Source organism: Gobius niger (assembly GCF_951799975.1).
Source record: "Gobius niger genome assembly, chromosome: 16".
Taxonomy (NCBI): Eukaryota; Metazoa; Chordata; class Actinopteri; order Gobiiformes; family Gobiidae; genus Gobius; species Gobius niger.
In genome coordinates, this window is record NC_136867.1 from 24931243 (window position 1) to 24955031 (window position 23789).

The 23789-nt window shown below is 40.1% G+C and overlaps 1 protein-coding gene across 1 annotated transcript; it reads left to right on the forward strand.

Moving 5' to 3' along the window:
- Positions 1–423: 423 nt before the first annotated feature.
- On the forward strand, positions 424–19213 carry mbip (MAP3K12 binding inhibitory protein 1). The gene is made up of 9 exons (XM_079573837.1): positions 424–539; positions 1033–1149; positions 2261–2458; positions 3040–3136; positions 3479–3544; positions 3843–4001; positions 5134–5231; positions 16904–16942; positions 18794–19213. The coding sequence occupies exons 1-9, from the start codon at positions 477–479 to the stop codon at positions 18899–18901; spliced, it is 945 nt and encodes a 314-aa protein (XP_079429963.1). The 5' UTR covers positions 424–476; the 3' UTR covers positions 18902–19213.
- The last annotated feature ends 4576 nt before the right edge of the window (positions 19214–23789 follow it).

Genomic DNA, 23789 nt, shown 5'->3' on the forward strand with positions numbered 1-23789 from the left:
TGTTTTCTTTTCTTTTCTTTTCTTTTCTTTTCTTTTCTTTTCTTTTCTTTTCTTTTCTTTTCTTTTCTTTTCTTTTCTTTTTAATTGAAGAATTTAGTAAATTGACAGAAACAAGGCTCAAGGCTTCAGTTTTCAGTGTAAATAAAAATAAATAATAATACAAAAATAAACAGTTTACAGTGCAATTTTGGTCTTCAGGGCTTTGGCATTGGTACAATAATTCAAGGAAGTCAAATAAGAGGACATTAATAATTCATATATCATTTTTGTTTGAAATACTTACAGCTATGGATATGATAGTTGGCCATTATTAATATATAATCCAAAATAAAAAGGTAATTTGAGGGGGAGATTGCCTGTTTTTACGCAGTGACGTTTCCTCCCTTGAGAACCAATCAGCGCTCTCCATTCTGTTGTTGCGGAAGTGCTGTCCCCAGCCGTGTGGAAAAGCTGCTCCTCCGGACGAGAGCAGAAACATGTCGAGTTTTAAAGATTGCGTGACCGAGATGTTGAAAGTGTTTGCGGAATTTGGGAAAGAGGTTGGTTAACGTCACGTTATCCACGTAAGGTCGAGCATGATCCTGTTTGCGGGTGATTTTCGTCCTTTGCTAACGAGTCAACGAGAGGATGCTAATGTTTTTAGCTTCCACTCCATTCATTTAGTGTCGAACTGCGTATAAGCTCGTATTTACGTGTATTCTGACAGTGTGTGCTTAAAATATGCTTTGCTTATCATTGGTTGTTGTTATTATATCCCATGTTTGTCCCTAGTTTTAAACATACTAGGATTGTAGCATTATTTATTATCTTCCTTTATCATAATGCATTTTATAATTTGTTGCTGTTTGCAATGAATGTAAAAATGTAAAACTAAAAATATTGATGTAGTCACGTGTGTTGGAGTTAACTGATATGAGCAAAACATAATGAAAATCTAAAAGGTTTTATTTCATTTTAAATATAATGAGTGTGACATTGCTGAGTCAAACACACATTCATGTTCTAAACTGGGTGTTGATTTCTCTCTTTCAGCTCAAATTCGGAGAAGCTGCTTTGAAAGTTCATGTGCAGGTGAACGCCGTGGATCTTCAGTCCTCTTCTGCGACTCATGTCTACGACTGTTTACAGCAGCACATCTCCAAACTACAGGTAATGGCGCCGAATCTCTGCTTCATATACTCGACAGCGCTTTTAATATGTAGTTTAGTAGTATCCCTTACCCCCGCCTGCACCGAGCACATTTTCTCCAGTTCAGCTTTACCCAAATCTGAGAGCTCCTTGAAAAAAAAAGTGTCAAAAATAGCAGCGAAAACGAGAAAAGAAACGCATCAAAAGAGTGACTAAAGAGCAATGAAAAATTCACAAAAACACAACAAAAAAGTGACGAAAGAGCGATGAAAAAGCCACTAGAGAGCGACCAAAAAGTGACAAAAAAGCAAATGGAAAAAAATTATGAAATATCAACAAAAACACAGCAAAAATTAGATGAAAACACAACAAAAATGTTTCAAAAATGTCACATAAACGTGGTGTCAGTGGCACAAAAAACATATAATCACTTTTGTAGGTCCGTTACACTGTTGCTCTCCAGTTGAAAATCTTTCAGATTTGGGTAAAGCTGAACTGGAGACAATGCTCTTGGTTAGGGTAAAATTGCAAGTTGATTTTTCTCCTTGTATAACCATACATTTGTGTTTTATACATGCTCATCAGAGTATTGAGCAACCTGCAAAGCTGCTGTATATTTTCCCAAGTAAAAAAGACTTAAAGGCCCTATACCCGATATTTTCATTTCAAACAATGAAAGAGGAAGCAACTAAATTGGTCCAAACTCATTCCCAGTTTTCCTAAAAGATTTGCTGCATCCCAATTCTCCACAGGGACGAGTTTATTGGCATATTTTGCGAGTTTATAGTTTGCGAGTTTATAATATACTACAGGAAGACAAAAAAAAATCATTCCATAATTAGACAAAGAAAATCAGGTACAGCTCCTTTAAAAGTCTATAATTGTAGATGTATTTTCTCTTATTCAACATTTTAGTATTCTTTCAATTTTGAATAAAATTAAATGCTTAGTTTCAGTATTGTACTATCCATTACTTTTTTCTCTTTTTGCTTTTACCTGTGCATTTGTAGCAAGGTAATATACACCAGACTGTTCAAAATCTGTATATCTCATTTAACACATTTCCTTTGAGCAAAAGTTACGTTTTTTTTCTGAAATTTAAAATATATCTTCCTCCCCCTTTTTGATTCAGGCTGTATCCAAAAGTATGAAGTCGGTGCTAGACGCGGACACAAGTGGCTCGTCGACGGCGGACAAATCATCTGAAAACAGCATTACATCACTCCCTCTTAAACAGCAGATTTCCTCTCCCTCCGATCCCCTCCACTCCGGCGGCGCGGAGAGCCAAAGCGATGATGTCATGGTGCAGATCCGAGCCGGGAAGTCGGAGGTGGGTGTCTGTCAGCGATTCCCTCAGCTGTTCAGACCTCAGAAAAACCCACTTTACTTTATGTCAGGCCAATGAATAATCACAAGTAATTGCTGCCGAGGATGTGCACATGAGGAGATGGGGATCTGATAAGCCAAGTTGGGCATAGAATATAAGGAGTCCTCTGGTTGTGCGGCTGGGCAGAGCAGAGCATTGCTGGAGGGCTTTGAGAGAGAGCCAGCCCCTTGATGGATGATGAAGTGGATGCTCATTACTATGAGATTGCATGTGGATGAAGGACAAGAGGCCCTATTCTGTTGTGCATTTATTTTGGTAGCCAAGCAAACAGTATTCATATTTCTCCCACGTGATGACGGCATGCAATTCAACTTTTTTTTCTCTCTCTCTCTCTTTTTTGGCCACCTGTAAACGTGTTCTACTGTGTTCTTCATAGCGTTTAATGTAAATTGCTTTGTGGTGTGTATCCCAGGTCATTATCATGAAGTGGCCAAAAACGCATGAATGCATTCTTGACACCTATCAGCGGGCCATCAGAGCATTACATCTTATTACCCTTGTTGTCTCTTCATTGTAACCCACAGATCGAGCGGAGAATATCTGCATTTATGGAGCGCAAGCAGATGGAGATCAATGAAAACAATGTGCGAGAGTTTTGCAACGTGATCGACTGCAATCAGGGTGAGAAGGGAGCGCGGGGGGAAGGGGCAGGGCGGGGGCAGCCATGCTCAGATTGCCAATGTTTGGGAGAGAGCTGATTTCCACAGGCGAGAGGTCAGGCTGAACTGCTGCAGGAGTGGGCTGAAGGAGCTAACACTCGGGGCCTCAAAGCACCACCGGCTCCGTCCAGAAAAACAGCGCTGCTCACAGTCCTTTTTTAATCCCAGCTCTCAAAGCAGCCAGTAATAGAAATCAGGGCACGCTAATGGCAGCCCTCACAAGTGACACGTATACATTTTTACTAAATGCATTTAATTAGGCTTTTGCATCGGCCTGATTACATTTCAAATGTCTCCTCTTTAGAAAACAGCTGCGCCAGAACTGACGCTGTGTTCACGCCATATCCAGGCTTTAAAAGCCACGTAAAAGGTAAGAAATACATGTTTTCTGCAAATGTCAATGTGACATTTTAGGCAGACTTGTTTTCTCAATTGTGTTTCATCATTTTTTAAATTAGACATAATTATGACCAATCACAGGTCAGTAATACCACGTCTGATTACTAGACATTACAACATGCTGATTTTAATGGATATTTATCATTATCTAATCCAATGTTTGGGGCCAGTTGTTGCTTTTTATGAAAGTGAACTTTGGGTCATGGTCTCAAAGCTTTAAATCCTCCATATTCAGACATATTATATATTTAAATCCCTCTGCCTCCCAGTGAGCCGCGTGGTGAACACTTTCGGCCCCCAGTCTCTGATGGGCAGCGCTCAGACTGATCTGCAGCAGCAGAGGGGGCCAGTTCTGCCCCAGGGCTGTGGAAACACGGCCATCGAGGAGCGGCTGCAGAACATCGAGGCTCATCTCAAGCTGCCGTCAGGTCAGTAACACTTCTGCATCGCTGTTTCCACATAAATAAAGTGTTTGGAAAGCACACAGACCTTTTCATTTCATTCATTAGCATAAAAAGTGAAGAGTGCCGTGAATAAGCCTAAATAAAGCTGTTACATTCAGTCCAGTTGCATTCAATTTCAGTTTATTGAAAAACATGGCGCTATTAGGGCATCACTGGCTTTGACATCTTACATTTATTGGTGCCCATTTGGATTTGTATGTTGGTATTTATGACTTTTTGTTTATCTTCAGTATTAAAATGTATCCACCAACAAAGGATATAAACTGAATTTGAATGTGCAACACCTTTCCTTTGGTGAAACTTGAAACCATTTTAAGCATAGAAATGATCCGGTAAAATGTTGCACTGCAGACTTCAGCTGGTGGAACTGGCCATTTGGAGTAGGATTACTCAAACATGCCTGAATAAAACAAACCACAACTTTGTGTATGTTTTTTCATGAGGGAACATTATCACATGGCAGTACTTACATAACCTTTTACCCAGTAAATAGAATACTGTACAATAAAAGCATTCATTTAGTTGTGGGTGGTTGTGAGATGATGCTTTGTCTTCACTGTAGGCAGCCAAACTCTAGGTAAGAACACTAGACCCTCTTTCAAATTCTTTATTTCGACAACCCAATGCAAAAGTATAGCATCGTCCGTGTCTAGCTGATTATTAATTTCACAACCTGGCAAGAGTTTTACGAGATTGTGACTTGTTATGTTAACATCTCCTACTTATGGGGCTTAAAAACATTCTTTTGGGTACCTGAGCATTGATACTGATAAAGCTCAGAGTCTAAGGCTGGTGAGGACTTTGCCTAGAGCTCCCCCTGCAGACACCTGTAGGTATTACTTGGTAAGAGCAAACCTCTTTGATCAAACAGCGTGGTTAGCAAACTCTGTGGTGCTGCAGTGATTAGACTTTGGGCGCTGAACTGCTCAGAACGGATCTGATGTTGGATTATGGACTTTAAAATGTGGACATAGTTTTGTTTTTTCCTCAATAAAATAACACAATAAAACAATGAAAGTACAGGTCGGAGTTTGTCGGAAAAAAATTTGATTTTTTTTTAAGCTTCACCTCTGACCCTGTCCCCTGCCCCACACAGCTGGGCCGGTCCCCCTCAGTGTTTACCAGAGGATAAAGAAGCTGGAGGACCGCATCCTGGAGCTGGAGGGGCTGTCGCCGGAGTACTTTCAGACCTCGGTGAGTGAGGGAGAGAGAGGGCGCGCTTTGAAAAGACGTCCATCTTAATTAAACTACACGACTCCACCGACCACAAGTACCTTTCGGTGGAGAATGTCAATTTAGGATTATGGTTTGCAGCTTAGAATTATCGAAGCCCTTGAATGAAATAATTTCCTCTTACTACGGCTACAAAGTGAAGAAACTGCTACCTGGTTTTGACAGGAAGGTAAAAATAGCTCAAGCAGTAGGTGATGATGACCTCATTTTGAACATGTTTTTAGTAATTTAGGAAAAACTGAGGGAGATGGAAAGAGGGAAAGGATCTTGACTACAGACTTGGACTGGTTAAAAATAGGACTTTCACAATCACAGACAAATGTATCTTACCATATTTGTCTAAAGTGTTAGTTTTAATCACTACATGTTTAGAGTTTTCAATCAAAATTATTATTACATTTTGCAAGGTAAGTTATTAAGAACATGTTTTTTATCTACAGCAGTGTGGCAAATCTGGTTAACTTTAGTCAATCAGGTACGTTTAGTTGCTATGCTATTAAAACGAGACCCAACCAGGACCCATTTGTCCTGTTTGCATACATTTACAAGGATTAGTACCTATAGGTTATGTTCCATTGAAATGTCAAGCGCAGGTGACAGTCAATGGAATTACCCACCAGAAGCAGCTGCGCTAAGTTAGCGTCAGCGTTTGCACAAAATTAACCTCAAGTACTCGGAGCAAACGGCAGAACAAAACCACTCGATGGACTTTGTTACTTGTAATCTCCGCTATAGCTGTCATTCACAGTCAGTCGTTCAAACAAAGAAAGAAGGCGTCTTTATAAAATGTATGCATTGTGGGTTCAAGTTGTGTTATAACTTTACCAAAGATATCTGCCATGGAGGGAGTACAAGAAAAGCTCGTCTATTGACTTAACATTAGGTTAAAGCAAATGAATAAAATGTATTGAGCTAAGAGAAGCGTGTTCATGCTAGCTGTGTGGCTGGCTTTATTTACTTTTGGCTGGGTTCCTTTTGCTATAAGAAAAACAAAAGGAACAATAATAGGACGACGTGCATGTTAAGACAAACACGTGGAGGTACGAATGACAAGCCTGTGTTCAATAATGATTTGAAAATGGTGGAACAAAAGGTTTTGGAGCCTGCCTCCATTTCCCTAGAGCTTCAGGAAGAAGGAGGCTGTAATTAGTCCACTGATATACAGTCTATGGCAGTGGCTCTTAGTGGATCGGTAACAAAAAGTGGGACCATTTTCAGTGGGTCACACTTCGCCAAACCCTATTACAGACACATTTTTTTATCATTTCCAAAGAAGAATTTATAATCAATGCCTGAATCAACTGAAAATACTACATTTGGCTATTACATACTTAAATTATGCAACTTTTTATACGGAAAAGAAAAAATAAATGTGTTCATATTTGAGCTTGTGGTGACCCAGCGGCTGTATGAGTGGTCAGCGTGGCGACTTTACGTTTGATCACAGCCGCTGGGTCACTACAAAGTCAAATACTCACACATCAACATTTTTTTTCCACATCAAAAGTTGCATAATACATATTTAAATTTAATGACAAAAAATTGCCAAAATCCAAGATATTTAATCTATATTTGGGAGTTGCAACTTGTCACGATACATTGAAGGTGGGCCCTGAAGCCCCACCAGTTGAGAATCCCTGATCTATGGTAGGACTGAAAGATATAGCGTTATCGTATCGATATCAAGATATGAACATTCAAGATTTCAATATCACAAAACAAAAATACATCGTTATCGTTTTGGTATCGAGATATGAACATTCAAAATATTAAAATCGAAAAAATCAAGAGATAAACGCTAAGGATTTTCATCAATAAAACTGCACTATTTTGTATTATGATTTAATTTTCTGAAAAATGCTTAGTTTTCACCTAACCTATAGTTTTATCGTATCGATATCGGAATATCTGGCATGAATATCGAGATATGAAATTTTGTCCATATCGTTCAGCCCTAGTCTATGGTATGTTTTTTTATTTAAACAGGGACAGTGCACAATTTAACCCTGACAATAAAGGAAAGATGCATTATATACCACCTGTAGTCCCTGGGCAGGTTGATGTTACAGTACAAACTGATTCTAAATGTAGATGAGTACGTGACTATGGATTTATACATTTTAACATAATCATTTCCATACATTTAATTTAAATAATATTATCATGTTCAAAATCCGACAATACACTTTTCGACAAATTCTTTTTTCTGGGTAAACAGACACTCCCTCATCACGCCGTTATGGAAATGAGTGCAAATTAGATTTTCTAGAAGCCATTTTTGTTCAATGTTTTGATTGTAGTAACTGCAATGATCACTGTTGGCAGTGTGTGTTCCACTATGAGCCCTGCTAGCAAATACCTCGGCACACTGGTGAATAATCTCTCCGGTTTTCTGATTTTAAAATCTCAATTAGTTCAGAATGCGTCAGGAATCCCAGCGGTTATGACGACACAAGCTCTGTATGAGAAGAATGTGATTAGGAATGGCTTTAGGTTAGGCTACCGAATGATTGGGTCGTCTTTTGGCGCATCACGCTTTGCTTATTTTTACACTTCCCCACGACAGAGGCTGCATTTCTGTCAGTAATTGATCCTCGCTCCCCATCCAGCTCTTGCAGATTCACACACGGCGCGTAGAAAGCAGCGGGATCATTTGTAGCGGCAGCGGGTCCAGCTCGTGTTTACAGATGGAGCTGAGGGTGCTTGAGCTGCTGCATGTCTCTCTTTCTGAGCGCAGCATGCCGTACCCCACTCGCTTTTGACTCGCCACATTTTTGAGCAGGAGTCGTCGAGTGTCTTTGAATAAACTGATGGGCTCTTTTATATTCCAAGTGCCACTTTTTTTTCACCAGGCGCCTTTTTATCGCAAATTTTTTGATATCAGACAGAAGTACTGTGCTGGTGTCGTTGTGTTGTCGCATGAAAGCGCCGCACGGTTACAATGACAATTTCAAAAGTGACGGGGGTTTAAAAAGGTAAATGTTTGGATGAAAGGGAAACATGGGTCCAAATTAGGATTCTAAGATAAAGTCTCCATCTAATAATGAATTTAACTATAGCATCGGGTTCTACTCTACTTCTATCACACAGTACTTACTTCTACTTAGGTATATTATTTCAACTTAAGTAAAACACCGGTAACAGTTTATAATAATTTCACCTTATTTAGCCTTAATAAATGATGAGTTAGCACATAATTCATCATGAGCAATTCATTAGTTACACTTAATAACTACTTAACAATGAATAAGTGAGGTAATTATCATGAGGTATAATATAAAAATAGTTGCATGGCCAGCCTCCATTTCTGCTTTTTGTATCTGTTCAAAAGAAAGACCTCTGGAACTTTGCTTACAGCCAATCAAATGTCAAAACATTTTATTTCAATCCAATCACAGGCCACGTTGTCACGACAGAAACCAAATTAACCACAAGTAAAAAATGTTCTTGAATGCACTTAACAAGAATGTACCTGCTTCATTTTCTGTAAGAGGATTTTCTTCTTGTTGCCATCTATTCAAAGTATTTTCAAACTTACATTGTTAGTGTTGAATTCTCATATGTTTAAAGAACAACTAACCCCCAAATCAACTTTTTTTTCTAGCTAAGTTGTATAAATGGGTATCTTATAGTGTTGTCTACGTGTATATGTCACTATTTTAACAATTTAGTGCAAATTTGTTGAAATCCTGTCTTTGTGTCCCAAACCGTCTGTGTGGCGCCATCTGCAGCGAACTGTCGGTACTGCATTTGATTTTTTGAATTCGGCACCCAATTAGCGGAGGGGAGAGAGATGATGTCAGGAGGCGAGAGATGATGTCACGGGCTCTGCCGCTCTGGGGTATAAAAAGGCTCAGTCTCGCTCACGCCCCCGTAGCGAGTTGGAGTTGGAATAACGAGAGAATATTATCATCGATTGTCAGGTTTGCGATTAGTTGTCATAGCATTTAGGTAGATTTTATTAGGATAGCTTTTTTATTATAAATAAGTGTATAGTTTTAGTAGTGTTAGTTGTTGAATATTGTAGTTGTAATCACTAGTTGCTTTTATTGTTAGATTAGTTAGCTCAATTTAGCTTAGGGCGTTTGTTAGTATTGCTTTTAGTGGTCTATCGTGTATAATTTAATTGTTAGTTGTTAATTGTACTGTGTTAGGATGGGGAGGAAGTGTAGCGTAGTGGGGCTGGAGTTTGCAAAGACCATTTTACGTGCTGATTCCTTCGCCAACTTCACCGAGGTTGAACTGGGCTATGCTAGTCTTCTCCGTTTGAAGAGCGAGGCCGTCCCCACCGACACTCCTGCCCCGCCAACAATGTGAGGTGAGTGAGAAAAATAATGATTTACCCATTTTGGGTTTGGTAGTAATTGCATTGATTGTAGCTGCTGTAAAAAGAGGCACTTGGTTCACTCTGTCCCGGTCATTTCTGTCAGTAGAAGCTACTTTGCTCACAGATTGAGTCATGTACAGTATATAGAATATTGATGTGCACGTCAGAATAGATCGTTATTGTAGTGTCTCAAACAAATTCGCCGGTTTGGCCTCTGATAACACCAATCACATGAGTCGTGTAGATATGTTGAAAAAATATGGCGTGTAAATAGACTCTGCAGCCTCAGCTCCAGGCGATGTGTCCCGCACTCGCTCACTGTGGCTGAGGAACAGCAGCCACCGGTTATAAGCGCGTCTACTCGCTGCCCGGGGCAGCCTGCTAATGCATCAGTCTGCAAAGTTACGCCAACACTGCGCAAATGTGCACGAGTCTGAGCACCAAACTAATCTAAGTTTGACATGACTGTAGCTTTTGACAGTAGCTACAAGCTAGCCTGTATAGCTAACGTATAGCTAGAACGTACTGTGTGTCGGAGGCTAAACTGACCCGCTCCGTGCGCGCTCTGCTCCCGTTTGATGCTCGACTGCGGTCAGTGAGGAGAGGGCTGACCACTCCAGGTGGACCGTGTGGTCAGTGAGGAGAGGGCGCTCACAGATGTGAGCTGTTCTTACGTGGTTTCAGAATCAGTATAGTTGTTATTGCCATTGTTGTTGAACAGGTTCACAAAATAGGATCAATTCTGATAATTATGTTCATGTTGACAAGTTTTCTGAACTGAACCAAAGTTTACACCTATTTGGACGCAGCTTTTCAAAATGCCAAACCATTTGGAAGTTTTTAGTAGCCGACTGTAGCCAGAATTAACCTGATACAAATATTTGGTTGATCTGCTATAGGGTGGCATATTCTGAAGTATATCCTAGGTTGTATTCCTATAAATCATCAATACAAACAATGTGTTTGCATGTCACTTGTGTGTGCACTTTATAAATATTATTTATTGTTATGTTTTCAGCCAAAAGTGAGCAGAGAGAAATGTCCAGACTGATCCAGTCATTACAAGGCATGCAAGTGTCCAGGCCAATGTGAAGCCGAGCAGGCGACGCAAAGGTGAAATCTATTTATCCTTTATACAGTACTGTCATTTTATGTATAAAACAGTCTACACTTTTGTTTTTTTTATATACTGTAGTTAGACACAAGTTGTGTAATTACTGCCATTTTAAACGTGTTTTTTTTGTTTGTGTTTTGTACAGCTACTCAAGCCCGGACCGCTTACACAAGCGTCGGTTGTGGGACAGGGGACCTGATGGAAATCCCTCTTCCTGACAGTCCCAGAGCAGCCTCTACACCTTTAAAAAGGAGAAGGTGTGAGGTGTCAGCGTCTGACCCCAGCTTCCACATCGATGACAGTGCCAGCACTGTGAACTGTTCAAGGTACAAAGAAAATCTAGAGTTTTAATTGAAAAAATATATACAGCGTCCTGGTTTTTTGAGGGATGAAATATCCTTTATTTTATATAGCATTCCCACTGAAGTCCCTCCACACAAGGACAAAAAATATATTGTTCTTGAGGACCAACTGCTGGAGCTGTTTAGGCGATGTCCTGTCTGGGTCACTCAACAGTGTCCTCGCTGTGAGTTCTCCAGTCAGTGGTCCAGTCAGCCCATGGTGAACAACGTCCCAGCTGGAAACCTACAGCTCTGTGCTGCTGTGCTGTTCACCGGCTCATCCTTTAGCCAGATTTCAAAGGCACTACAAAAACATTTTGTTTTTCCATATATTATCCGATGATAACAGATGTTTTAATTTTATAGTTCTTGGGGGCCTTCAATATTCAGGGACTGTCAGAGCAGTGCTTCTATAGGCACCAGGCAAAGCTCCTCATCCCTACGGTCAACTGGCAGTGGAAGCTGGAGCAGGATAACCTCATCAGGGAGGCTCTTGAAAGCGGCTCTGTGTCACTGGGCGGGGACATGCGGGCAGATTCACCTGGTAAATACATTTAATAAACATTTATCTGAAGTATTAAAAGTCAGCTAATGTATAACTTGCATTCATGTAGGACATTCAGCCAAGTATGGCAGTTACACCATGATGAATCTAACGAGTAACAAAGTCATTGACATCGAGCTAGTCCAGGTAAAACATTACAATACAAACATAAATATGTAACTTTGGATAACTGTGCATTATGATAGAACTCATATTCTTATTTTTTTGTCTTATTAGAGCAATGAGGTTGGAAACAGTGTGCGCATGGAGAAGGAGGGGTTTGTGTTTTGTGTCCCAGAGATTGGAAAAAAATGATGCGCTGGGCCAGAAAAGGTGAACGGAGGAAATGACGAGGTGGAAGAAAAGCATTGTGAACCATCTATATGAATCATCTCTACTGGTCACCATCAAAGGCTGTGGCTGAGTGGACATCTGGGCAACTACATTCAGAATGTCCACGGAAAACCCCCTGTCCCCTCGCTGTCTTCACAGGCCTTTGGTTGGGGATGATGCAAGAGTGTGGCCAAAATCAAGTATGTGTAATTACAACTACTCCTCCCAATATCTAATTTATATTGATGTATTTACACTTCACATATCAATTTATTATTCTTTGTAATTCTTTATAATTCTTTGTAGGCACAGCAGCATGCGAGAGACTCTTACTCTTTTGTTAACACCACGTTTTTTGAAAGATTAAGCTAAAATAAGCCCACAATACCACACTTCAAATATTGAGGCATTCCATAGTCTGATTCTCTCACAATAGTCTGGGCCTCTTATTCAAAGGAATGCTGGCCAGGTAATGATTCCTAAAGGTTCAACAAATATTCACTAGTTATTTTATCACTTTGAAATGTTTAGAAAATAGATACTGCATATTAATGTTTATTTGTGAAATTTTAGGGTGCAGGTTGGTGCCTTGAATTTTGATTTAAAAAAGGCAAATCGTCATAGTGTATCCAAAATTCAAGCGTGGAGACTACACAGTGAGAGCCATGAAGACCAGAGCTACCTCAGGTATGTCACATTAAAAACAACACAACCAATGCTTTTACAAGGACAAATGTTTTGTGCTTTGTTTACAGTCTACTTTGACCAACTAATGGCCCTGCTGTTTGAAAGTGTGGTCGAGGATCCTCTCCCATATCAGGAGCACACAAAGGACCTGTGCCTGAACCATTCTGTGCCCATTGGACAACGTAATAGATTAAAATCAATGTTTCATGCAAGATTTAATTGTGGGCAGTAAAAAAAAAATGAAGCCTGTATATGTTCTGTCAGATATGTCACAGGAAGGTATATGCAGCACCACTGTTTCTAGAAGCTGAAAACTTACTGCATGTATATTTATTACAGTTGGTATTGTATAACATAACCAGTCAACTTTGTCTGTTCAATTTGTTTATTGCACACATCTATGTAGGCCAAGTGAGTGGCACATGCAGCTCAACCTCAAGTGAAATGTGAGCTGTAAGTTTGTAGAAAGTTTTACCAAAGAAATTGTGCTATAATTTGGAAATTGCACTGTTGTAAGAGCCAGAAGTGCAGAATCAAGTACTGGTACAAAACAAGATCTATAATTTTCATTAATATTTCAATATTCAACTAAAAAAAGCATACATATAAATACTTCATTATAGTCTTTACTCTACAGTGTCATCATTCAGTGGTAGTTTAGTGTATGTGTTAACGTTGGTTAAACCTTTTAGTTCACTAAATTTAGTAATAGAAATTACTTCAGGCTATTTACTTAGGGCTAACTGGCTCTTTGGGTTCACAATGTTACAGTCAAGCCTTTAGAGAAACATAACCTGAATGATTCTGTCTCACATCTTCAATGGCAAACCAAAAACAATTTCAAAAAGACAGTGTTCCTGCTCTATAATACAGGCCTACATATATTTATTTGATATGTTTTGTGCACTTTGCTGTAAGAAAAATAATAAAAATCTTTGTAACACAAATAGCCACGTCTCTATATCACACACTCTGCTGAGGACACTGAGATACATCTCCCATGTTAACGTAGACCACAGCAAAAGTCTACATCTAAAATAGATCGGTAAATTCTGAAGCAGCCAGGACAGTTACGTCCCTTAGCTGCGATGCTAACGTCGATCGAGCTCAATGCTAAGCCGCTAGCTTTGTAAATGACAGAGGAATAAATGAGCCAGCGCCTCAGGTACAAGGCCGCTGTCTGCCACGATGCCCCCCCTGTGTAGAGAGAGCTGTCGAGCTGTCCCAGTGGAACAAGTTGCTAAATAAGTTAGCTCGCTGGAACTCCATGCTCCCATGCTCGGACTTTGTTTACGAGGAGCGCTGCAGGTGCAGCGTCGAAGTCAGAAGCCTCAAGCCCCTCCCACCCCTCACCCCTCCCGCGTGCCCCTTAGTCCTCCAGGCAACGCCCCCTTTCTGTTGAGATTTTCAAATCTGAGGCTCTGATACTGAGGCTCTGGAAGGAGGGGTTAGTAGCCCTTTAAAATCTGAACCAGGTTGCTATTGGCCTCTTGTATTCTTGTGGCAAAAACAACATCGACTGCTAACTTTTGTCCCCGGTCTAATGGCAGATGCATCGTGAAACCACTAACTTTCTTGTTTACAAAACATGCTGTTTGTGTCATATCCGGCTTCTCTCTGATTGGTTCATATGCTTGTTAATCACGGCCATCGGGAACTAGAAGGAATCACCCCCTCATCCCAGATGCATGTCTTTGTAAAGAATAAAATCGTTTATTATGCTGGTCAGGCTTTTAAAAAGGTGTTTTATTAAAGGCACACTGCGTAACATTTTGGATACTGGATACTGTTGCCAAAAATATAATACCAGCTTGACTTTTTTTGTAGTGGGTAATTAGTTTTAGTTTAGTTCAGTTTATTGAAACAAAACAAAACTAGTTTAGTTTAGTTTCAGTTTAGTTTAGCCGCACTAGATTTAGCACTATGCTAATTTCCATCTGTAGTCCTAATAATCGAAGATAGACAGAAACTGAAAGAAATGAACGACCGTTCATATGTAGAGATGCTTCAAAAGTGACGACCAGTCCTTGTTCACATAGTTGGAATAACTATGTAAGAAAAACATTTCTGACCCTTGAAGGCGACTGTTGGACAAAGGCCAGGGTCTGAAACTGTGGCCTCATGTTGCTGATATTCATAACATTTAAACTGGAATGAGAAATAAAAATGTAGAATCCTTTTTTTTTTTATGTCATTAAGTAGGTGGACACGTGGACAGTAAACAAAATCTTTGTTTTAATTGTGACCAGAGAGATCCACAAACACATGTAGTGCTACCTGAACTCGCTCACACATTTCAATGGCGGAGTGGTTTGTTTGGTAGCCGAATTCAGGAGCCTGATTGATCCACGCATGCGCAGCCTGTATCTATAGATACTGTATCTGGCTGCCGCAAGTCGAAATCTCCATGGAGACGAGCTGGAGTCGTCCCACTCCCAGTAATTTTACAGTCAGGTCTCAGGAGAGCTGAGCAAAGGCACACGTTTGTTTCTTCATTTTGTGGTATTTTTCCACAATTAAAACATGATATGATAAAAAAATACTTGTATTTTATTCTGTTTATTTTGTGAAATGTTACGCAGTGTAGCTTTAAGGTAACGGTGGCACTCAAGTAACAGTTTGGGCATAATTTACCATTTATAAAGTTTTGAACCAAAGTATTAATGGAAAACATGTTGTTGTTGTTGTTGTTTCAAACTTTAACTCGAGTGATTGTAATTGGCATGACTGACTCATGCTCTTCATGGAAAGCCTCCATGAACATGGTATAGCTCTTTAAAAATGTCCCATGCTTTTATCAAGTTTGAATGGGCCATTAGAAACGTCAACCCGCTCATTTCCTAATGCACTCCGTCAAAGTGCTCCTCATCCGCGACAAGCTACATAACGTAGCTTTGAATTTATTTTTCTCTCAAAAAGAAGTAACTTAACTGGACTAACCAAGGACAAAAAGACCACTCCACCAACTAATGCTAACTAGTACTAACTAGTGCTTGAATTTAAGGTAAACCAAGATCCTTAAACCCCAAACCAAACTTTATTCCACCTGTTGTACATTTAGGTTCTCTCTGTTTAGTTAAATCCGCATTTAAATACATTTGCACAGTGTTCACCAACTGGTAGGGATGCACCAATACCACTTTTTCTAAAACCGATACGAGTACAAGTACTTTGATTTAAGTACTTGCCGATACCGAATACCGATACGAGTACAAGGCATTTTCTTCAACATTCTTGCTTTTTTCACAGCAGATTGGTTTGTAATTAGTTAATTTACTCATGTACACTTCCTTAAGTAAAGTAGGCGACACTTTTAAGAGCAGTTATATTAGAATTGTGCTGATGCCATTTATGTGTTTATTTTATTTTCATTCAATATCATTTAAAATGTTTATTGCTCTGTCCATCATAGACAGAAAAGCCCATGTCCAAGAGCTCCCCAATGCCTGTGCTTTATTCATTTATGTACTTTTATTTAACAATAGTATTGAGATGTTACTTAAATGGTCTCTTTTCATCTTTATTACAGCTCCGTGTAGATTTCCTCGTGTGTTTATAGCACCTTAGCTACAGCGTTTTCATTGTTCTGCTGCAGCTCATTTTCGCTCAATATGGACATGCTGTATCTCTTTAATTTGGATTTTCTGAGGACTTTTTAGTCTGGGTTACTTTTTCAGATGAATAAACCCCTGGGCATAAAACATGTCAAATGGTATTGCTTTCTGGTATCGGGACCTCATGAATGAGTACGAGTATGAGTACAAGCATGTGGTATCGGACCGATACCCGATTCTGGTATCGGTGCATCCCTACTAACTGGAAAGTGAAAATTACAGCTCTTCTATCTCAGTTCAGCAGAGGGAAGGCACAGCCAGCTCTGAACTAGTGACCAAACGAGAACTAATGCAGAACTAAAAGAGTACTTGACCAACTATTAATGAATTTGAGCTAAACCAAGGTCCAAACCACCAGCCCGTCGATATTCCCCTTCCAGTATTCCACCCACATTGTATTTAGCTACTGTTTCATTTTCTTAAGGCCTGCTTCTATTGTTCTATTCATTTTTTTATCGGCCGCGCTGAGTGTTTTTTATGACATTCCGATCAGATTCTTGGACACTGCAGGTCGTTCACGTCTGAGGAAGTTCTTTTGACTGCCCTTGAGAGGCTCCTTCGAAACTGCGCATAAAGGCACAAAGATGCCTCTCTCGAACCACCGCATTAGTGTCCACAGTGTCCCGATGTTGAAGGTCTCCTCTGCTCTTTTCTCTCTCTCCCTTTCATTCAGAGTCACCTCCACAAGCGGCCGAAGATGACGCCACCGCAGGTTTGTGCAAGACTTGTTGGTATCACAGTTGGATGAAAATGGTGCAAAATAACATAGCGATAAATGGGAACGGGACACAAATACACACACAGTGATTTTCAGGGCATGGTTAATTATAATTACCCAGTAAGAAGACTCTTAAATTACCTGGAATCATGTTGAGTATTTTCTTGGAAATAATGGAAGCAAGGCTGGCAAGGCGAGACGCATTATCCAGCATTGTCTTAATATGCCAGCTGTTCTCAAACATTTTACATCAGCTAAGTCTGGCCTCGATTAAGGTCAAATCAGGATAAAAGCGGATCTAAATAGACTCTAATATAGCCCTAAATTGGGTTAAATTGTCTAAAACTGTATGTAAAGCATGTCTACACCAATAAATAGACTGACTTAAATACAACAGTGTTGGGGAGTAACTAAATACTTGTATTTAGAATATGTATTTAGTAGGGCTGGGACGGTCCACTTTTGTCACTATACGAGTCATGATAATCAGGGGCTGATCCGATATGTATTGCGATACAGTAAGTAATTATGATTTGTAATATGTTTACCGTAAAATTTGTAAAAGAGAAAATTGTCATGTGTCTGAAGTTTATAATCCCAATGCCATTTGACAGTTATTGAAGTGTTAAGATCAAAAAGTGAATTAACACAAAATATAACAAAGTGCTGTTACTGGAAAACTAAGGAGTGCAGGATAAAAATGCCTCCAAACACAAGTGTTGAAAGTATTGCAATACTTCAAAGAGTATTGATACTTGGTATTGCAGCGCAAAGTATTGCCATCCAAATTCAATCCGATATTTTGTCCCAGCCATAGTATTTAGAATACTCATTTTGAGTAACTTTATTCTGGTAAAGTTACACTTTCATTTGAGAGTATTTAGAATACTTTCTTTCCAAATATCAAGGGAAAACATCCCAGTTTCAATCATTACATTTTAGCTCCATATTGCACAACATCATACGCCATATTTACTGTATTTTTCGCACCATTAGTCGCACCTGTTTATAAGGCGCATTATCAATGATGATGTTTACTTTCATAAATAAGGCGCACCGGAATACAAGGTGCATGAATTAATGCTGATTTACCTGTAAACCAACTCGGCGTGTAAACACAGCCATTGATACATAGAGCGCACGGGATATATGGCGCACTGATAAAATTAAAGGCTTTTATGTGCGCCTTAAAGTGCGAAAAATACGGTAAATATATTGACAATCAATGTGATTGGTATTCAGAATACAGTGCTCGGAATATGTTATTAAATGCATTTTAGGACAAGTATTCTGTATTCAGCAACTAAATACAATTTTAAAGTATTCTCCCCAACACTGAAAACATAAGATAGTACTTTATTGATCTCACTTTGGCGAAATTGAATTAAAGCACAAATGAATTTAACTCTAATTTAAGATCAATAAAGTAATAATAATAATAATAAATCAAACTCGTGTAGCGCTTTTTTGGACGCTTTATATGGGGAATAAAACAAAAAAGGGGTTTATAGAAAAGCCTGTTTGAAGAGGTGGGTCCTCACGAGTGTGTAAGTACATTTTATGATCTTGATAAATGTCTGGGGCAACAGTGGCGCAGATGGTAGAGCGGGTCGTCTCATGATCGGAATGTCAGGGGTTCGAATCCCACCTCCTGAAAGTGCACACTGTCGTCGTGTGGCATCTGGGCAAGACACTTCACCCACATTGCCCCCAGTGTCTGCGTACATTGGTGTGTGTGAATGAGAGTATGAATGGGTGAGTGGATCCATGCTGTAAAGTGCTCTACACTATATACTATATACGTTGAGACCATTTACCATTGAGACCATCTGTGTTTCTCCTCAGTCTTGTAGTCTGACAGAGCTGGATGAGAAGATCAATGCAGTGAAAGCAGCGCTGTTGAAGAAAGTCGGCGACTACGGGCCTGGATACGGCTCAGACTGTGCTCTGTAACCGAGCGTTCCCAAAGTGCAGTGTTACACAACATGAAAGTGACCTAAAGATGGACACAATTATGACTTCACTGAATGTGAACATGGACTAAAGCTGACCAGAAGCCTCAATAAAATGTTACTGTTGTAGGGGTTTATATGACGTCGACTGGATTGGGTTGATTGAGTTGAGGACATTTCGCTTCTATCATCCAAAGCTTCTTCTCGCTCTTGTTAAATGGATGACCGGTTAAACACATAAGCTAAAGGAGTGAGAGGACTGTGGTCAGGGCTGCCATAACCACACCTACTTCTTCTTTACAGTTTCACTCACTAGAATGGACTGCGCTGTTAGGGCCCATTGTACAGTGTCTTAGACCACACCCATGTCTCAGGGTTGGTGCTTTTTTACAAAAACAAAATAAAATGGTATCCATGTAAATGCATTGCTTCACAAAACAGTAAATGTCTTTTTTTTCCTATTCATCCTTGTCAATATTTTCTGTAATATTCTGCATTATTTGCTGTTTCCACCTTAGATTTGTAAATAAATGTAATCCTTCATATATTGTCCCTGCTTGGTCCTTGATCGTATAGGTAACATTTTTATTAAACTCTAAACCGAGCATTTTTTCTCCAGCTTTGGGCATTACCCAAGTAAAAACGTCTGGAAAAAAAATGAGAAGGAGATGAAAACAAAGATGAAAACGCAACAAGAAGTGACAAAAATAAGGACGAGAACACAACAAGAAACGGGTCAGGTATAGGTTAAGTGGTTTATGTAAACAACAGAACGTCTGGGTCATCCTGGACTTTTCTATTATAGCAGAAGTCCTCAAATATTGGGTTGTTTGGGTTGAGGATTTCTCGGAATAACTCACTCAACCCAGGCCGTTCTTACTGTGAGACACGACAGTCACGATATCCTACATTTTCAACATAAAGCGAAGTTTTGAACAGACGCATGAGGTGAAAACGTGTGGTGGTGGTTGTTGTTGTTGCTCAGAAAGTTTACTCCAGTGAATGCAATTGTCATGACCTGCTCATGCTCTTCAAGCATGGTATAGCTCATTAAAAATGTCCCAAGCTCTTATCAAGTTTGGATGGACCATTAGAAACAGCAACCTGCTCCTAATGCACTCTGTCAAAGTGCTCCTCACCCACAACAAGCCGTCATCGTTTTATCAACATAACCCTTCAGCCTTTTCTCTCAAAAAGAAATAACTTAACTGGACTAACCAAGGACAAAAAGAGCACTCCACTAACTAACAGAATGCTTGATTTTAAGGTCTTTACACCACAAGCCAATTCGTCCACCTGTTGTACTTTTAGCTTAATACTTTTTTTTGTTAAATCAGGATGCAGATTGTTTTAGAAGTAGTAGAAAAATAATATGTGTATTTAAAATAATTATAAGAGTAATGATGTTAAGCCATATGCGTACGGTCTACCCAAATTGTCAGTTTGACGGACAGGGGTATAGCCCATAGATTTCCAAACTTTTGGGCCCTGACCCCCGAAATCACCAGACCAAAAACAGGGACCCCACTGTAAAACAGAATGAGTTTTTATACTAAATTCAGGTGCACAACATTTGAAAACTACTTTATTCCTAGTATGTGTTGATATTTGGCTTGATTTCTCTAAATATACTGCTTTCAACCAAAAAATACATCAAATTCATTGTTATAATTGTTTATAATATTGTCTTGAAAACATGTCGTAACCCCCACTTTGGGAACCTCTATAAGCCTACATATTTCGTCAGATTTGGACTATGTTTCGAAAAAGGTAAAAATTCGGTAAAGTGCCTCTAACTAACCAACACACTGTCATTGTCCAATCGGAAATCCATGCTTTGGATTTCCAGATCCTCCAGTTAAAATCTCAAATACATGACAAGTTCAGGCAGTTTCCGTTTATTTTTGTAGTTTCATGCTAAAACAGTAAATGCAAATTGTACATACCCTACTTTTAACATTGTGCGGAGCGATATAAAACCTAGTGTAGGAAGACGAGCTTTGCCTCTCTCCATCTCACTTTCTCCTCTTTAAGAAGTCATTGCATTAACCACTGTAATCTTCTTTCTGTTCCGCGCTTTGAGCTTGCACTGACAGACACTCTCCCATGATGCCTCGCTCTGTCGTCGGGGTTAAATCATAATTGCCTTTGTTGCACATGTCACGGTGTCAAACGCAGCGGCGGCTCATTTGGCGCTGGTTTGTTGGGTCTCCGACGTGTTTTCCAAACAGAGCTTCAGTAATCAGGTCATTTGTGATAATGACAGGCATTAGAGATGATCGTCACACAGCGGTCGGCTGCAGAAATCAGGTGCTCCTGTGTGGATGCACCGCAATTACACACAAACAGGAATACACACACCGCGCACTGAAACGCATTAGAACACATTACACAGTATGGATGAGAACGAAAGTTTATGTAACCCTCGAAACTAAAAGAAGATGCTATGAAAGGAGTAGATGTTCTTCAGTGACAACTCTTTAAAGTTTGTTTAGGATGAAACGAGATTTATCTGCCTTGACTTAATGGCTGCTGAGAAATCATGTTGAAGTACAGTGCAAAGAAGTTAATGTGTAAAGTTTTGTTTTTGTGCATTTAATTGTCCCTGGGAAATTTGGAGCTGTGGGCGATTGTAAAACCAGAGATTTGGTTAAAGCAGAACTAAGTAACTCTTGCCCCTAGAGGCCGTAAGCGCAACTGCATGTGTCGTAGCAAGTTGTGATTTTTTAACTTATTAATTGCCTTGGAGAGTAAATACTACACTGATAGAAAAGGCGAAGGGAGAGAGGGCTATTGTACATCCAATTATACAATGGAAATAGTTTTTTGCACTCAAACTTGGCTGTAAATACTGTTTAAAGTGACGCTAGCCCGCAGTTAGCTTTGCCCGTCAGCCTGTTAGCCTCTTCTTCGTGATTCTATTAGTGTGTATTGGTGACTCTGACCCGGTGGCAGCAAAGTTGCAAACATGGTTTTCTGGCCAGAGATACCAGAGGGAGATGGAAGACCCTCCAGTCATCCCATAAACACTTGTATTACCCCCACAGGGACTACAAAGAGGATTTATTAAGGTGAACACGTTACTCGTTGCTTTAAGATCTTGGTCAGGATTACGTAGCTGAAGGATTATCCCATTATACATGTTTTGGATCGATGAGGGAAGCCGGAGGAAACCCATCCAAACACAGCGACAGTATGCAAACTCGAGGCTGCACAACATTGAAGTTACTTGCGATGCGGCTGCGATATTACTGCGATATTTTACTAAACCATTTCAGCGCAATATGGTCCATTCTCATTAAACACAATTAGCAAGTAGCTAATTTTTCTGCAAATTGTGCCAAAAGAAGACTTAAAAAACATCACATCAGGACCAAAACAAGACTGAAATTGAACTAAAATTGAGAAAGTTTAACTAAAAATTAACTTTTACACATTTATAAGTTCAATGCATTGTTCGTTTTTGACTGCGTTTGCAAAGTCAGTTGAAGACTTCAGTGATGTTGCGATATATTGTGGCTACAGATATTGCATCACCTAATATCTCAATACAATATTTTTTGCGATATATTGTGCAGCCCTAAACTCTACCCAGAAAAGCTTCTTCTGGTCCGGGAATTCAACCCCCAACTATTTCCTGAATGTCTGACTGTTGAGGTCAATCACTCGCTATAATGTGAATTGTTACAAATCTGAATTGCTGCTGTTTTAACAGTTCAGCTTTCTTTTCAAAGGCAGAAGTTGGTTATAACAAGTTTACTAGACCTTGGTGCTCTGGGCTCGTCCGTACCAGCCTCAGAAACCTTGGGGTTATGTTTGATCAGGCCATGTCCTTGGAGGGTCCCGCTCGTCAGCTGGCCAAAAACTGTTTTTATCACATCAGAAATATCTCAAAAATCAGCAGGACGTTTTCAAACTCGGACCTTGAGACAATCATAATTTCATCTCGTCTTGACTACAGCAATTCTATCCTCAACTACCTGAATAAGACCACTCAGCAGCAGAATTCTGTACCACCTGAAGTCTGCTGCTCGGCTTCTGACTGATGCACCCAGTTCAGCCCACATCACCCCTGTCACCCCAATGAAGTCCAATCTTCATTGGCTGCCTGTCAAATTACAAATTGACTTCAAAGTTCTGGTCCTCACTTTCCGGGCGTTGCATGGTCAAGCCCCTCAGTATATCGCTGACATGTTGTGCCCTTATGTGGCTGGGCGCACACTCAGAGTTTCAGGCTAGAGTCTCCTGAAAGTCCCCAAGACCCACTTTAAAACTCGGGGGGACCTGTCCTTTCAGGCTGTAGCCCCCACACTGTGGAATGACTTACCCCTGTCCCTTCGTGTGCTCGACTCGACTGTTGATCTCTTTAAAAAGCACTTGAAGACTGCTATTTTGGAAAGCATTTGGTTGATGGGTTGTCACTTTTTTTTAAATTACATTTTATGTTATTGTATGAATTGGATTATGTCATTTTACTGCTCCTATGTTTGTACAGCACTTTGTGATTTTATCTGTGAAAAGTGCTTTATAGATAAACTTTACTTACTTACTCACTAGACCCCTCCTGGAACCGCCACCTTGACGTGGTGGAGGGGTTTGAGCGCCCGAATGATCCTGGGGGCTCTGTTGTGGGGGGCTTCGTGCCCCTGGTAGGGTTCACCCATGGCAAACAGGTCCTAGGTGATGGGTCAGACAAAGCGGTTCAGAAGCCTCTTATGAGAGACCAACAGGCCAGGTTTGGATCCTGAGGCCGTCCTTCTGTGGACCCACCACCTGCAGGAGGAGCCATAAGGGGCTGGTGCAATGTGATTTGGGCAGCTCCAACAGCCGTCCCCACGACCCGGCAACGGACAAGTGGAAGAAAATGGATGGATGGACTTACTGACTAA

Excerpts from the sequence above, each read along its gene's own strand:
- mbip (XM_079573837.1), top strand. The coding sequence starts at position 477 with ATGTCGAGTTTTAAAGATTGCGTGACCGAGATGTTGAAAGTGTTTGCG. Across the intron at positions 540-1,032 it reads TTGCGGAATTTGGGAAAGAG|CTCAAATTCGGAGAAGCTGC; the intron begins GTTGGTTAACGT and ends TCTCTCTTTCAG. Across the intron at positions 2,459-3,039 it reads TCCGAGCCGGGAAGTCGGAG|ATCGAGCGGAGAATATCTGC; the intron begins GTGGGTGTCTGT and ends TGTAACCCACAG.